At 40.2% G+C, this 15374-nt stretch overlaps 2 protein-coding genes across 3 annotated transcripts in view; one reads left to right on the plus strand and one right to left on the minus strand.

Annotated features, from left to right (window-relative positions):
* The window catches only part of LOC146463050 (sushi, von Willebrand factor type A, EGF and pentraxin domain-containing protein 1-like), a 33638-nt gene extending 22662 nt beyond the window's left edge, over nucleotides 1–10976 (plus strand). The window contains exons 21-35 of the mRNA XM_085084883.1: nucleotides 1668–1806; nucleotides 2207–2236; nucleotides 2781–2894; nucleotides 3995–4165; nucleotides 4765–4881; nucleotides 5249–5365; nucleotides 5666–5788; nucleotides 6015–6191; nucleotides 6670–6843; nucleotides 7277–7456; nucleotides 7579–7752; nucleotides 8733–8906; nucleotides 9104–9277; nucleotides 9691–10023; nucleotides 10526–10976. Of these exons, the coding sequence (XP_084941009.1) occupies nucleotides 1668–1806; nucleotides 2207–2236; nucleotides 2781–2894; nucleotides 3995–4165; nucleotides 4765–4881; nucleotides 5249–5365; nucleotides 5666–5788; nucleotides 6015–6191; nucleotides 6670–6843; nucleotides 7277–7456; nucleotides 7579–7752; nucleotides 8733–8906; nucleotides 9104–9277; nucleotides 9691–10023; nucleotides 10526–10881 (2553 nt within the window). The 3' untranslated portion in view covers nucleotides 10882–10976. The remainder of the gene's footprint in view (nucleotides 1–1667; nucleotides 1807–2206; nucleotides 2237–2780; nucleotides 2895–3994; nucleotides 4166–4764; nucleotides 4882–5248; nucleotides 5366–5665; nucleotides 5789–6014; nucleotides 6192–6669; nucleotides 6844–7276; nucleotides 7457–7578; nucleotides 7753–8732; nucleotides 8907–9103; nucleotides 9278–9690; nucleotides 10024–10525) is intronic.
* Nucleotides 10977–11781: 805 nt separating this feature from the next.
* Nucleotides 11782–15374, minus strand: part of LOC146463051 (DNA-dependent protein kinase catalytic subunit-like) — a 121228-nt gene continuing 117635 nt past the window's right edge. For both annotated transcript variants that reach the window (XM_085084882.1, XM_085084881.1), the window contains exons 109-113: nucleotides 14725–14926; nucleotides 14119–14307; nucleotides 13661–13703; nucleotides 13247–13334; nucleotides 11782–12580 (exon numbers count right to left, since the gene is read on the minus strand). In XM_085084882.1, coding sequence (XP_084941008.1) covers nucleotides 12376–12580; nucleotides 13247–13334; nucleotides 13661–13703; nucleotides 14119–14307; nucleotides 14725–14926 — 727 coding nt within the window. In that variant the 3' untranslated portion in view covers nucleotides 11782–12375. The remainder of the gene's footprint in view (nucleotides 12581–13246; nucleotides 13335–13660; nucleotides 13704–14118; nucleotides 14308–14724; nucleotides 14927–15374) is intronic.

Genomic DNA, 15374 nt, shown 5'->3' on the forward strand with positions numbered 1-15374 from the left:
AAAAAGTAGGAAAATAAGGGCTGTAAAAAATTTACGGAGAAATTTTGAAAAATAAATAAATAAATCAAAATAAACTATCACCCGACATCGCCAGCAAGAGAATTCGTCAGCGCGGGAATAGCGAACCAGAGCGGGACCTGGAATCTATTTCTGCTTTATTTTACCGTGGAAATTGTGTCCAGATGTTGTTTTGTGACAACAGTCAACAGTCAAACGTTAAACTGAGTGGTAACTCACTCGTCATTTGCGCTGTTTCATCTTGCAGGTTAACTTTATAACTTTAATTTCACATGTTTTTGTTTTTCCCTGAGATTTTTTGAGGGGGTCAGTTAGGGGGTCAGTTGGGGGTCAGTAGGGGGTCAGCTGACCCGGGGGTCAGCGTTTCGTCGAAACCCGAATGCCTGAGATTCAACTCGTTAATCCAAAGCACTCTAAACGAGAGGCGCCCAATGAGCACTGGAGTTAGATTTTCTCTTGACAATTTAGAATGATTGTCAAGGCCTACAGGCTCTGCAGCTGGTCGTGGTCCTGTTTCATTGTTCCTCTGTGTGGACTTTCCTCAGCTTGCAAAGCAGGCAGTCTGCTGTAATTATATTGCAGTCACCGTTGTCGCTCTTCTGCTTATCCTGTGCTGACACTACTTCATCACCATAGAAAATGCTTTGTTGTGTAGCGTCGCTGTATACTTTTACGAGTTGTGCTGCATTTGAACGAGCCCGCAGGATGAGTTGCAATACTAACGGTGATTAACAAAAACAAAAACAGTGCTTATACTCAACAAAACATCCAATAAGAGACTTATTATCCAACTTAACCTTTTATGATAAGTAACAACAACAACAACAAAAAATAAAAAAAAAACTGAGTAAAAAACCGAAACAGGACGAGGGCGTGTGTTCGCAAACCGGTTTTATACTATACAAATAAGTACCGTTAAACCGGATTTTTTCTGTACGAATAACTAACTTGCAGTTACAACGAAGCACTAAAGCGGGCAGATCTACCAACATTGTATGCCCGACGTGACTTTCTTTCGAAACTCTATACCTTCATCAAGAAACCACAAACTCTCAAATTTGCTGCCTCCACCTGCCCTTTCATCCCACAAGTTCAGAAGCAATAATCGTTTTGTAATTCCGGTGTGCAAGACCAATCGTTACAAGAACTCTTTTATTATTAGTCATTTGTAGAAGTATATAGTTTTTTAATGTCCTTTTACCTCTTGCATAGTTCTATGTATTTGATATCTTAGCTTTCTCCTTTATTATAAGTTACCTGTAGTTTCGAAATTTTTTCTTTATATTTTTACTTATTTGTATATATTATGTCTTCAGTTTCATACAATTTAATTATTTGTACACGCAATTCAGTCCTCGGGCTGCGAAGTGTATTTTAATAAACGGTCTATTATTATTAACTGTGTGAATGTCGTGGCATATTCGAACTGGTTTCTCGCGTTATTCAAATAGTACTAAGGTCTACTGGAAAGTGGAACTGGATAATAATTTTGAGCTCTAAAACACCCGTGAAGTATGTTTACGTTCACATAACAAAACCATACAACAAACGACAAACTCTCACATAAGCGGGGGACTGAATGTGGTTTGTTCAGTTCCATTTTGTTTTTATAAAACCAAGAAACTGTTCGTTATGTTTGTATGTTACAGACCCTCACAGGTAACGCAGATTCAGACACAGTTGTAAAACGAGAGTTACAAACATTCACGGCTAAGATGATTCGCTTCAGACCTCAGGCATGGAGTGGAAGGATCACCATGAGAGTTGAGGTGTTTGGCTGCCTGGCAGGTAAAATATGATAGACTGTTGAACCAGATAGCTGCTGAACTTTATTCTAAACAAGAGAGGATCCTCTCTTGTTCTCAACTATAAAACATGGAAATAAGAAAAGATACCGAGTTGCCAAGAAGAGAGTATATTATTATTGTTTTAAAAATTAAAAAAAATTGTTTTAAAAATTAAATCTTTTTTTCTGGCCCACAATGTAAACTACTGCGTCTACCAGTAATTGTGCAAGCCAATAAAGTTTATTTTTCTATTTACGAGAGTCAAGAAGAAACATTTCAAGGGATCCACACTGGACCACTCTTACAAAAAAATATTTTTCATCAGAATCCTGCCGTTCGACTACATTCTTGTGATAACATGGTCATGTATTGATATTTATTATCATTCTTTACTTTTTCAGATCCCATACCTCCACCACCCTCCATATCGGGTAAGGGAATTCAGTACATGGTACATAATTCGTACAATAGAATAGAAAAACGTCAATTTGAGAAAACATGGGAGGATCAGACCAGTTAGTCCAAAGGCGTAAAAGTATTTGGAGGATTTCTGTTTTGCAGCAATGCGTCGGAAATTGGTTTGTTTCAGAAACAAGTAAATTATTACTTTATACACAACATTAAAAGGAGTCTGAAGTAAAAGCATTGCATCGGTATTGCAAAGTCACGCATGCTTTTAATATAGCAATGTTGCTTGAGGAATCACTAAAACCGAATTGTCTTTTGGGTAAATTAGAAACTTTGCGCAGAATAGTAATGTTTCTCATTTTACATCTACTCCAAGTAGAATAAACTCTTTTTCTTACACCTTAATTGCCTGAAGATAGGGTAAATTTTGTAATGAAGGGCACCTTGTTTGATTTGTTATTATTTCGCAACGTACAACCAATGCACATACCCCAAAACGCTTCAGAAAAAATATCCCCTTCGAATATCATTCTCTTAGTGACTGTCTCTTGGTTCTGGAATTTTCAGGAATAAACGAATGCAGTAATAATCCGTGCAAGCATGGCGGCAAGTGTTATGAACTTTACTATGGCTTTAGATGCAAGTGCGCCTCAGGATACGAGGGAGCGACCTGTGAGCAAGGTGAACAATGAAACCCCAACAAACTATTACTTAAAAAAGGTCTAAAACACGCATGAAGTTTTTTTTTATGGTGTGATCATAATTAAATCAACAAGTACTACCTAAAAAGTTGCTCTAAAACAAACCTTTGTGAGTGCTTGGCATCATATGGATCAATCGGAACCAGCCTGGTTTATTTGTAATCCTGGTAAATAAGGAGACATCCAGCGTAGTTCTCGCTTTGTTAAAAATCAACTACTTTATCACGAACATATTTTGAAGTATCTTTAGTGATAAAATGCGATATCTGAAATCTGGGTATGAGAGGGTAATCGGTCTAAAGGTGACACATCACGAATACTAGTAAAAACGATATCGATGGGTGGGTCGGAAGAAAAGTAGGTAACCTAAAACATATTGTTAAATCATTTGTTATCATACGCCGGGACAGTGTTCTCTATGATCCTCCTAAACAATAGCAGAAAATAAGGATTCAGAACATTGCCGCCCATCTTGAGTTTGGAATTAATCAAACTGACAATGTTACTCCCCTGCTAAGTAAAGAGACATGCGCTACTTCAAATAGGTTTCTTCCACTCCTTCCATGCTGGCTGGCCTCTGTCCAACTTCTCCACACCAGTCCTTACATTCGCTCCTTTCCTGTTATTATACCCCATATTACTCTGGACCTTCAGCTACAAACTCTAAACTTAGCAAGACTACGGCCACAAAAAGTCGTGTGAAGTGCTAACTTAGACCAGGAAAATACTGGAGATAATAAAACATGGACGGGAAGACTTGATCCTTGCGACCAAAATACCAAGAGAGGAAAACAACAAGGGGCCAAGAAAGTTCGATATAAACATTTTGCAAAATATTTCGGTTTGGAAAACAAACCTTTTTCGAGGCGAAGCTGCGAATAATGTCTGTCACTCTCTGTGCATTTAGAGCCATGATTGTGTACCACTTCTGCTATTCCCCAGTTTTGCTCTTCCGTAGGGAACAGTTTTACCGGCTTTGTTTTATCATTCTTATGGGATCCTCTCTGATCTTGCACCTGAAGACGTACCTAATGCATTGTTATAATGAAATTATAAATTATAACTGTTTTTTTTTTTTAGCTTCCTCATGCAGAGACCCAGGGACGCCTCTAAATGGTCACAAGTCTTCAACAAATTACAATCACGGTAGTACCATAACATTTTCTTGTAAAGCGGGATTCTCTCTTCAAGGCTCAGCGTCCAGGACCTGCAGTCGTGGACAGTGGAGCGGGACTCGCGCTGAGTGTAAAGGTACAAACTATAAGGCCCTAACAGAACAGGGCTTAATACATCGGGCAGTGCAAATATTATACCAGCATCGCTTTTTTGTGTGTGAACCAAGGGGAGGTGTTAAAAGACAATTGCCAAAAAGTTAAAACATACATGCAAGTTTTCATTTGAAAAATTCCGGGTTTTCCAGGTCATATCCTTTCCATTCAAGGCAAAGGTCTTAGTTATGGTAGAGGTCGTCACTTTAAACTACTTGTATAGGCTGATTAATTACCGAGATACCTACAATGCAGCTCACTTGTACTAAAGCTGTAAATATAAATTTGTCCATATTTCCTTACCCGTGACAAAAAATAAATAACAAGGTTGACAAAACAGTCACTCTGAGTGCCTATTAACCAAAATAGAACAAAATATTAAGGTAACAATGAAGATATCAATCCGCCACCAGTGACACAACTTTTATGTATTATTGTTATTTATCATGACAACCCCCTGTACAGCGACATTCTTTTATTTCCTCCAACAAGTGGAGACGGGACCGCCATAAACTAACATAAGAATAGAAAGTATCTTGTTATTTAAGAACTGATACACTCCATGTTGATTGTTCTGTACAGACGTTGATGAATGCGCCAGTGGTCAGTGTGGTCAGCAGTGTGTTAACACTATTGGTAGTTTCATGTGTTTGTGTAATCCTGGTTACACATTGAATAACGACGGAAAGACATGCGACGGTAATTAAATATCATACTTTGTTTGAATCTCACTTGTCGTTACTGACAACAAAAAATTGGTTTTTCTGATGGCAGTTTTTCTTATGACTTTTACAAGGAAGGGAGTTTAATATTATTGTCGAAAGGCTTCCATCATTTGTACTTTATACTTATCTTGTACATTTGACTGTTCGGAGAGCAGTCGTGTACTCCTCAGTTGACCTTACTACCGAACGTGCCATGAACTAAACATAAAGCCGCTTACTTGCTGACAGTGAGAGGAAGCTGTAACATTGTTTGTGTTTATAATGTCTCTTGAAGAAAACTAGAAAAATATTAATTTTGCGATGAAACCACTAATTCGTGATGCTTTCCTTGTTTTTACCAGATGTGAACGAGTGTTCCCTGGGGCTGTGTAGTCACACTTGTCATAACTCTCCTGGAACATTCCGCTGTTCCTGCCCCTCGGGTATGGAGCTAGCCCCCGGGGCAAGATCCTGTCGAGGTATTGCTTCATTGTAAACTAATTCTTTTTCGCTGATGGCAGAATTTAGTACAATGTACAGATTAGAATATTATGTAACGGACTAATCATTGAGACAGAGAATAAATCTATCATGCCACCAGCGTGAGGGCAATATAAAATAATCTGAATACTCGACAAGAATCGAACCCGTGATCTGCCGTACACCAGTTGGATGTTCCAGCCACTGAGTTGCAGGAGACTAGGGGCGAATCTTATGAAACTACGCCGCCGAAATACTCAAGAATGCTAGTCTTATTTTCGTGTTTGTCTTTTTTGCAGATAAAGACGAATGCACCTCAAACAATGGTGGCTGCGAACATGTTTGTGTGAACAGCTATTTATCCCATGCTTGTGATTGCCGTGGAGGATACACAATCGCAGCCGACAACAAGAATTGTAACGGTATTTAACGGCAATACCGACTCAGCACAGCACGACCAACTAGGCTACTTGCCTTCTGTTTTATCATTTTTAACAAGGCAAAAGACTGACTCTACCATCTTACAATTTGTTATTACCTACTCACCTACTCTCACTTACTCAACGGCAATAGTTCTTTTCCATTACGTTAATGATCCGCGCATGTCCTGAATTCTTATGAACAAGGGACCGTGCTTATGCCTTTCAGAAAAGCGATGTCCATCCATTGCTGCATCAGCGAATGGCGCCATAACGATTGCTGGTGACGCAATTCTGGGAAATATCGCTACCTTTAAGTGCAATGCGGGTTATCAGCTGGTGGGATCTCAAAAACGAGTCTGCGCAGCTGACGGCCAGTGGTCCGGTGTACAACCAACATGTAACGGTAAGACTGCGAACAATTTGTTTGCTAGCAACACATAACATAGCAACTTTCAAGGACTGAAATTCGTTGATATTTATAAACACGGTCAATAGTAGGGACAGTAAAATATAAATGAACCAAAACAAGAATACTAAATACACTTCATTAATATCATGAATCAAATGACTGCATTGTAATAAGGAGTACTGTTTTACCGCGAACTATCACGCAAGGACATGGCACATTATAAACTGGCCAGTTGATAATGTCACGTTTGCACTGCAAACTTAATTGTTACAGTGCCTTTCCATTGGTAAAATGACCACGCTATGTCGAGGACTTTCTTGACGCAATCTGTTTGACAGAACGCTAGCGCAACTTATAATGACAAACTTGAACTGCAAGCGAAATTGTTATAGTAATTATAATAGCTTGAGTTGTCAATATGAGATTTTTAAATTTACTGAAGCCCTTCTAATGCGATACTTTCCTTTGACAGCCGGTCGGTGTGTTAACGTGGGGACGGTGAAGTATGGAACTCGTCAAGGGAGTGGCACAAGTTATGGGTCCAGTGTTAGTTTCTCGTGTAACAGCGGTTATGACATTGTTGGATCAGCACAGCAGACTTGCCAACAGAGCGGAGTCTGGAGCGGAGAGCAACCTAGATGCGTTCGTGAGTAACTTTATTCTCTCTTACGGCGTCATTGGCGCAGTTACCACTGTAATTCAAGGGCTGGACATCAAGGATGTCTCAACTATCCTGTAAATGTATTTACCAAATAATTACACATTTGCACTGAGTACAATTCCCTCATCAGTTTCATCATGATTACCACTTTATATTCATGATTATCGGTGTAAACTGCTTCAATTTTGTGTGAATAGACTGGTTAGCTGTACAAATAATGGTGAATTGAAAAGCTATAAACGTTAGTAAAGACAGCACCCGAATATACGGTGTAAATAAGGTACAAGCACAGTTTTTCCCTCTTATCTGTAACCGTTGCACGAAAAATTTGTTTGGAGCACTCTGTCTTGAGAACCAACAAACAAACCATTATGCCAAATGAAAGTCTCTAAGAAATGTTTATGTTGTTGTTTCTTAGGTGCTGACTGCCCACAACTATCAGCGCCAGCGCATGGCAACATAGAAGGATACCGCCGAGAGACCGGCAGCACGGTGCGTGTATCATGTAACCAGGGATATGAAGTGTACCCAGACAGCTCTTCCTTCAGGACTTGTCAAGCAAACAAACAGTGGTCTGGGGCGGATCCAGTCTGCAAACGTAAGAATGAAACTATCGGATGCTGCAAAAATGCTGTTTCCCTTTAACTTATTGCTACTGTCAAAACACGTTCAAAACACTGCAATCAATAACTTGCGCTTATACCTTTTGGTCTACTTTAGTTATAGATTGCGGTGATCCAGGCACTCCATGGCATGGCTATCTAGACGGCGCCAATTTTCACTACAACAGTAAGGTGACGTTTTCGTGCCGCCCTCAACATCACCTGGAGGGAGACAAGCAGCGGACTTGCCAGGCGGACGGACAGTGGAGTGGAGAGCAGCCCAAGTGTCTGGGTGAGTGAAACTCATGTGCAACAGGGAATGTTCAGTTGTTGAACTTAATTTAAGATTCAGCCTGGCTTGGGCAACAAATTTAGATCCACTTGAAAAGAAGTTTACGATTCTTAGATGAAGAATTCTGGAGAGCAGGCCGCATTTCTGCTGCGTCGGATACGATTTCTAACCCATTTTAAACTAACATGGAATTTCATCCCGACCAAACATGACCAAACGGGCTGAAAATCCGCACGTAGTCGTGATCGAATCTTCAGACTGGGCATGCGCTGTGTTTCAATTAAGATGGCGACTACCAAAGAGAAAAGATTTTTGTGGGATAAAGGAAAAAAAGCCGAGAATCTTATCCGATGCCTAACAAATTTTTTAAAGCTAAGAATAAAACATCAGAGACAAGGAAGACAAGGTGTTCAAGAAGCTGTGGTTCTGCATTTTTACCTTCCTAATCTATATTTAAAATTATAATAGTGGAAGAAATGTAAATGGTAAATTACGCAATTCAGCCAATTGAGGTCAGTTTGAACTAAAACTATCTATCCATCCATCGATCTATCTCTTTCTATCCATCCAGCTTTTCCTGGCTGACCCATATGCTGCCAAAGACAGGTTTCGTTTGACTTACACTTTTTTGTAGGTTGCAGCAATCTCGAAAAGTTAAAAATTTAGAGCTGAGCAGAAGGCTAAATAGCAAGAGAAGCCAACATCCTCGACGCCATTTCTTTTCGCGCAATTTCAAATTTTGAGCCTGGTTGAAATTTCAGCCCTGTTTGAAGTTCGTCATGTAATCAGGCCCTTAGTCAACCTCAGGCCCTTAGTCCACATTCCTGTCATTCCTGGAAATACTTCGATTAAAACGAAAACTCTACTTACCTACTGCAAATGATTCGGGATGTAGTGCCGTTTAATGTAGTAATTCTATCACCCTTTTCTTTCATACACGTATAATAGCAGGAAAAGTAACATAATCATTTCATATTTAGAAAGATCATGTGGAAATCCTGGTACACCGACAAATGGCATCAAGACTGGAACAAACCATTCCTACGGCGCGTCCATTCAGTTCGGCTGTAATGCGGGATATACGCTGCAAGGTTCGCAACAACGAACATGCCAGAATACTGGCCAGTGGTCTGGCTCACAGCCAACATGTCAGAGTGAGTCACTCATATTTTATCTTCTATCGTCTGGGAGGCAAGGGATTCATACTCGCTAAATTTTTCAGGCTTTTTAATCCCGCTTCATTTCACATCGACTAATTGTACACTTTCAAACAGTTCAAACGTAAGTGGTAGGGGAACCTTTATCGAGATCAACGGCATAAGTTAACAGCATCAGTTTGTTCTCTTCTCAGTTGTGAGCTGCGGTGATCCGGGAGCTTTGGCAAACGGCTTCAAAATTGGTGACAAGTTTACATATGGAGAGCGCGTAATATTTGACTGCAATGCTGGCTTCAAACTGCAAGGATCTATAATAAGAACGTGCGAGGCTAAAGGCCAGTGGTCAGGCACAGCTGCTAGTTGTGTTGGTGAGTAAAATACTACCATTATTCAGTGCATGTTTTCATAGATTACTCTACGGTATAATAAGCATCTAAAGGATATAATCTTCAGTTTATTTGGTTGCAAATGTTGTTCCAAAGAGTAATGTGGTGTTAACATTCTAGCCATGTATGATACAGTAAACACAGCCTTTTCGGAGTCATGCACTGACATTGAGAGGTCTGACGAAAGACGAAAAAGTTCACACTGATAACGTAGGGATGTTTACAATTTATTAAGTATTTCAACTCATTTATTTTCACAGGCTAATTTTAAGAACATTCATCCCCACCCCTCCCCATTAAAGGCTCCCCTCAAATCTCCTTATCAACCTGAACTCCTCATATACATGTAGGCAGCGTAGCATAAAGGTAACTTCGATTTTGCTTTTTGTCTTAAGCTTCAAACTGTGGCAGAATTCTTCACGGCCCTTCAGGTTCGTTCCAGTCCACCAACTTTCCAAACAACTATGCGAACAATGAGTATTGTACGTGGGAAATCCAAGTCCCGCAAGGAAAGAAAGTCCGGCTTGACTTCGAGGAACTCAGGACCGAGGAGAACAAAGATTTCGTGTTCATTTACGACACAGGCAAGACAGATCCGGTCATAGCTTTTAGCGGTGTTAAAGACAAGCCACGTGCAATCACCTCCTCTGGGAACAGCATCCGTGTCAGGTTCATCACGAACAGCGAGAATGTTAATAATGGATTTAAAGTTTCTTACAAACAGACAGGTCAGTGGCATTCTATAATGCGTGTTAGCCTCTTAGATGTAAAACATACCGTATTTATTCGATTAACCGCCCTGGGCGCTTATTTAATTTTGGGCCCATGAGGGTGGGCGCTTATTATTTTCCCAACATTTTCAGCAAGCGAGGACAGTTTTAGAGAAAAGTAAAACAAGGCATAACAAGTTTATTTTGCTTCAACAAGACAAAACAAAGTGCAAAAGCTATCATAAACAAGGCACTGAAACAAAATAGAAGTTCACCGACTACCATATCTAAAAGCAATTTTGGAGCACAAGTGACGCTCTTCTTACTTCGCTCTGGGCAATTTTTTTTTTTGTTGGGAGGGGGTGGGTGGGCACTTATAAAAGTTTTGGGCTTTCAGGGTGGGTGCTTATTCGAGGTGGGCGGTTAATCGAATAAATACGGTAATAGAGCTAATGTCTTGTCAATGCGTTTACATGTAAGATGTGACATAATCCTAAACTTCCGGTTCTCTCACCCGCAGATTGTGGTGGAATTCTTATCAGTAATACCGGGGAAATTCGCTCTCCTGGTTTTCCAAACGGTTATCCTCCAAATCTGAGCTGCACGTGGTTGATTTTCATTGCCAACAAACAGATTGGCCTGACTATAAACGAGTTCAAGACGGAAAATGCTTATGACCGCTTGGAGGTCGCACACGGACCCTGGGTTACTGCGGCTTTGGAGATCGCCTGGAGCGGTCCCAGTCCCCTGTCAGGACAGGTGGTCACTAACAAGTACATGTGGGTTCACTTTACAACAAGTGCGCAAGACAATGGGGTATACAAGGGTTTCCGTGCCACGTATAAGCCATACATACCCTACACCAAAAAGAAATAAAGGAAGTAATTATCACATGTGGGGTAGATAAAATGTGTATGTAGTTACTTTAATCATGGAGCATGATCATTGAATAAATACTTCAAACAGCTTCACTGTGTTTGCGTCTGATAAAAAATGTCATCTTTACCTCAGCGCATGCTGAAATGTTGGCCGCCAGTGGGTCAGTTGGTGAGGTGTTCAATTTCTAAGGGGCAACAGAGCCCTTCGGGTAATCGAAATGTTAGATATTCGAGGAAGTGAAGACTGGTAATAACAATGGAAGATGTTCCAGTTGCTGTTCAGTCTCTGTAAAGCCCAACTTTGAAGTTTTGAAAAAACAACGACGACCCAACGAGCCTTCCATTACAACAAAACCTTATATTACCGTATATTTGCCACTTGTACTTTGCTTCCCAAAATAAAAAAAGTTTTAAACTCGTAAGATCAAAATGATGCGGAAATCACACTGAGTATCATTTCACAAAAAGCCACGCCGGTTTGGGAGAACGATGCTGACAAACGACGAATCACGCAGATATGAAGTTTCACTCAGCTAGCTGCTATTTTGTTCTCGTTTTTGTCCTCTAACTGTTCAGTTACTGAATTCTTGAATAGAAGAACGGCTCACCAGCTCAAGCGTCGGTTGGGTTAGATTTCAGTCCGCAGTCTGCCACATTTTTGTCCACTGTGAGTCGGATCAACCGAAGTGTTTTCTGACTAAGCCGCCAAAGACTCCTTTGTCCACAAATGTTGTTGACTTGAGGGATTAGCAGATCTCCACATATGGCTGCTACATTTAAAATGCTTAGCTAAAAATACCTTGAAACGCAACGCACGTCTCTTGAAGCAACTCCTGCCAAATTAAAGATTCCGTCATATTACTTGGACATATTACATTGGTTAAATGAACATTCTAAATACTTTCAAAAATCCATCAACATTTATTGAAACAAATTGTTTTTTTTTATTATTCTATTCTATTATTTTACCAGCAAGTAATATTTTATTACCATACGAGCAGAGGTTTGGTGATGGCTGCGTGCGTCGGCCAGTGAGTGAAACGTTTTCAAGAAACCATTCGATTTTCTTCCGTAAATTACCAGTGGTATGCTGAAGAATAACTACATTCAAGCTTTTCCGTCTCATGCCATTAATTTGGAAGCTGCCTGCTTTCCTTAATCTTTTGTAAATTTATTCGTTTACTGATGGCTTCGCGACGCAGGAAATAAGCAAATTGAGTAGTCTTTGAAGAAATTAGTTCTTCGCTCACCGGCCAAGAACACAAGACAGCAACAACCCTTACTCACAGCGGACTATTTGTTAAAGTGTTTTAAAACTATTAATAGCAGTGTATGTTATACTGCTTTACGGTCGCTGGGTTTACAAACTACAACAGAACTACAACAGTTCTACTTCCTAAAACTGCAGACACCAAATTAAGTTGGCTCTCCACGAACCCAAGCGTATTTGCGATGTCTGCCACAAGGTTTACTTGATGGAGGCAGCATGGTGTTACATCCATGGTTCCCAGCCCCCGTAAGTTCGCCCCAGAATATTGGGATCCGTTGCGTGATCCATTAAACATGCAACTTGACTCTCAACTGACAAGCCACTCTCTGGTTCGCGGGCTCGGACGTTAACAGCTTTGTCACCAAGACACACGGCTTCCATTTGTTTGTACCAGGAATTTGCCTTGTGACCTAGCGCAAGATCATCCCTAGATAAAAATGGAATTGAAACCTGGAATTAGATCATTCTTTCCGTCTCGGAAAGACGAAATGTACGCAGTTCACTGTCATGTACTGCAGTCAGTGTCCAGACCAGTTTAGTTCTCGGATACATATATCACAACGCGGCTGGAGTTGCCGTGTTTTACAGCGTTATTCGGAATCAAGCGATGTTTTAACCTACCGGTGATTAGACGGCGCTCAGTAGCACTGTAAAAAGCTGTGCAAAAAGCTGTAAAATCTAATGTACCCACGAAAGAATCTCAAGATGGCGGCCGGATTGTACAATCTTATCATTTTACATTTTACGGATATTATCCAAACAAACTCCACTACCAATGTTTGGTGTGACGACGAACGTCAAGAGTTTAGTCTGATGCCTCAAATAATCAAATTCATCCTTACTATTAATTTTAAATACTTTTGAAGTCTTACATTTGGATTTATATAGTCAAACGAGAACGTTTGTTTTTTGGACTATACTAAGAGGCAATATTTCACTATCACCATCATAATCGTTAAAGTCGTACAGAATGCAAATCCAATTCCTATCTTAAACTTGAATTGTATTTAATACGACTGCTATGCGACGTTTGAATTAGTCCTTTGCGAGACTTCATATGATCACTGACCGGTGAAAGAAGCAGATAACAAACCTCATCACATGGGCTGGATTAAAACCTTCCAGTTTCTTCATTGCACTTTGTACCTTCTGTCGAGGATACCACGCTGCATCCTCATCGTCTAAGCAAACCAAAAAAGAGAGTAAAAACCCTTTGACAAAGGAATAAAGCTTTAAACGGCCGTATGGTACCTCTAGTAATAATTTTTGTCATCTGACAGTAGGTCTTCTTGCGCAGCTATCAAGTATAGCCCGAATTTCAGTTTTCTTGAAATTCAAAAATTCCTTTGAAAGAAGAGATGCATATGGACAAAATCATAATAGAACACATGTTCTGTTTTTTTCCCGTCAGGCTGTGTTGCATTCAAATGTGGGTTCACCTACATGATCAATAAGTCAATAAGTGTAAAAGAATTTCATTTGAGAAGAGAAAAGGAGAAGTACAAACCTGGGTTGATCCCTTGAGTTTTAGCTTGTTTTCGAGCGAACCCCTAAAACAAAAATTCAAGTGAAGATACAAAAAACCTGTAAGATCTAAACTCAGATTAAAATCTAAATCATAATCCAAACCCAATTCTTAAAAACCGTTCTACGTTTGCATGTTATCAGTTTAATAAATGTTTCATGAAAAAGGTTGTGAAAGTGAATATATGAAGATTCATACATTGGAACTGCGGAAGAAAGAATGAATATTAAGTGAATGATCACAAAATGACCTGCTCCCAGTTGGCCTGGTAGCTCAATTGATATAGCAATGTACCGACATTACAGAGGTCATGGGTTCGAAAGAGAGGTTGTCGTGAGAGATTGTCCTTTAGGTTGAACAATACAAATGAGTACTTTCCTTTGGTTCTGTACGCTAGCAGCATACCTTAATTGGTCCGGTGCCCTAAATAAACAACAAACCTGCCAATCAAGGGAAGGTTCCTTAATGAACACGTCCATGGTGTTCAGAAGCAATTCGTGGTTATTCCTCAGAGCCCTAAGTGTATGCACCATGACGCTCTGTAAGGTTCCACTCTCCTTCAGTGGTAACATCAGGTTAACAAACTGACGCGTTAGTCTGAATGGCATCAGTTCTGGTACAGGCAGGAACTATAAACAAAGATTCCATAACCACAGCCTTACTATTGTAATAAACAATAACCAACAGATCCACTGCTAATCAATTAATCAATCATTAAATGGTCAATCAATCAAACTCACACGTAAAGTCAGTCAGCCAGTGACTCTGTCCGCAAGCCAAACAGTCAGTCAGGAGGACCATCAAGTAATTGGAAATTTTTTTCCCCGAGCACACAAGCGGTCGGCTGTTCACAGGCCGTCCGTCAGCCAGACAGCCAAGCCAATAAGCTTGCCATCCGGTTCGGCAATTTCCTTTTACTCGGGGTCTACTGATGACTTATTTCAACCCATTAAGTTTCATAAAATCTGGTTCTTAAAATTTGTTAGACTTTGCAAATGTTAGTCCTCTTTGATGCTCTAAGAGCAAGAAAGGACGACCTCAAATACCTGTGTTGCTGAACCAAAGGCGTGACCAAAGTCGATGCCAATCATTCCTCCGGTTTCCATGTCAACCATAAAGTTTGACAAATGGCGATCACCGATCCCCAAAATGTACTGACAAACAGACAAACACGCATGCGTACTTGCAAAATGTGACCTTAAAGTAAGAAATGCTTCCGGAGAGGCGGAGAGTTGCAGAAAGGCTCGTCTGTGAAAAACGAGACACAGAAAAACTGATAAGTACTGTTCAAACAGGGAAAGCAGGGCAAATGATAAACAGCTTTGAGGCGACGGCTTCTCAGACTCGCCTACACATCTCAAAAACATTCTTCCCGTTTTCAACCAAACTTACATCCATAATTTCAGGCCGAGGGACTTTCTGCTTTTAATAAGTTACTGACTTATAACATGGTGGGCAAAGTTACTGAATATGGATGCGGGTTTTTTTGACCAAGGGCACTGACAATTATTTTATCCTGATTGGTTGAGCGGCAAGAATTCCCACTTCTGCTTGCCTTAGCACGCAGTTTCTACATTTATACACATCTTCGGAGTTTGAATTTTTACCCGGGATGTTTGTGTAAAAAAAAAAAAAAAAAAAAAAAAGCATGAAATCAAACGCTAGCTTGAGGGGAAATTACAAAAGGTCAATTTTC

The sequence above is a fragment of the Pavona decussata genome, unplaced genomic scaffold (assembly GCF_977016875.1).
Source record: "Pavona decussata unplaced genomic scaffold, jaPavDecu1.1 SCAFFOLD_181, whole genome shotgun sequence".
Lineage (NCBI taxonomy): Eukaryota > Metazoa > Cnidaria > Anthozoa > Scleractinia > Agariciidae > Pavona > Pavona decussata.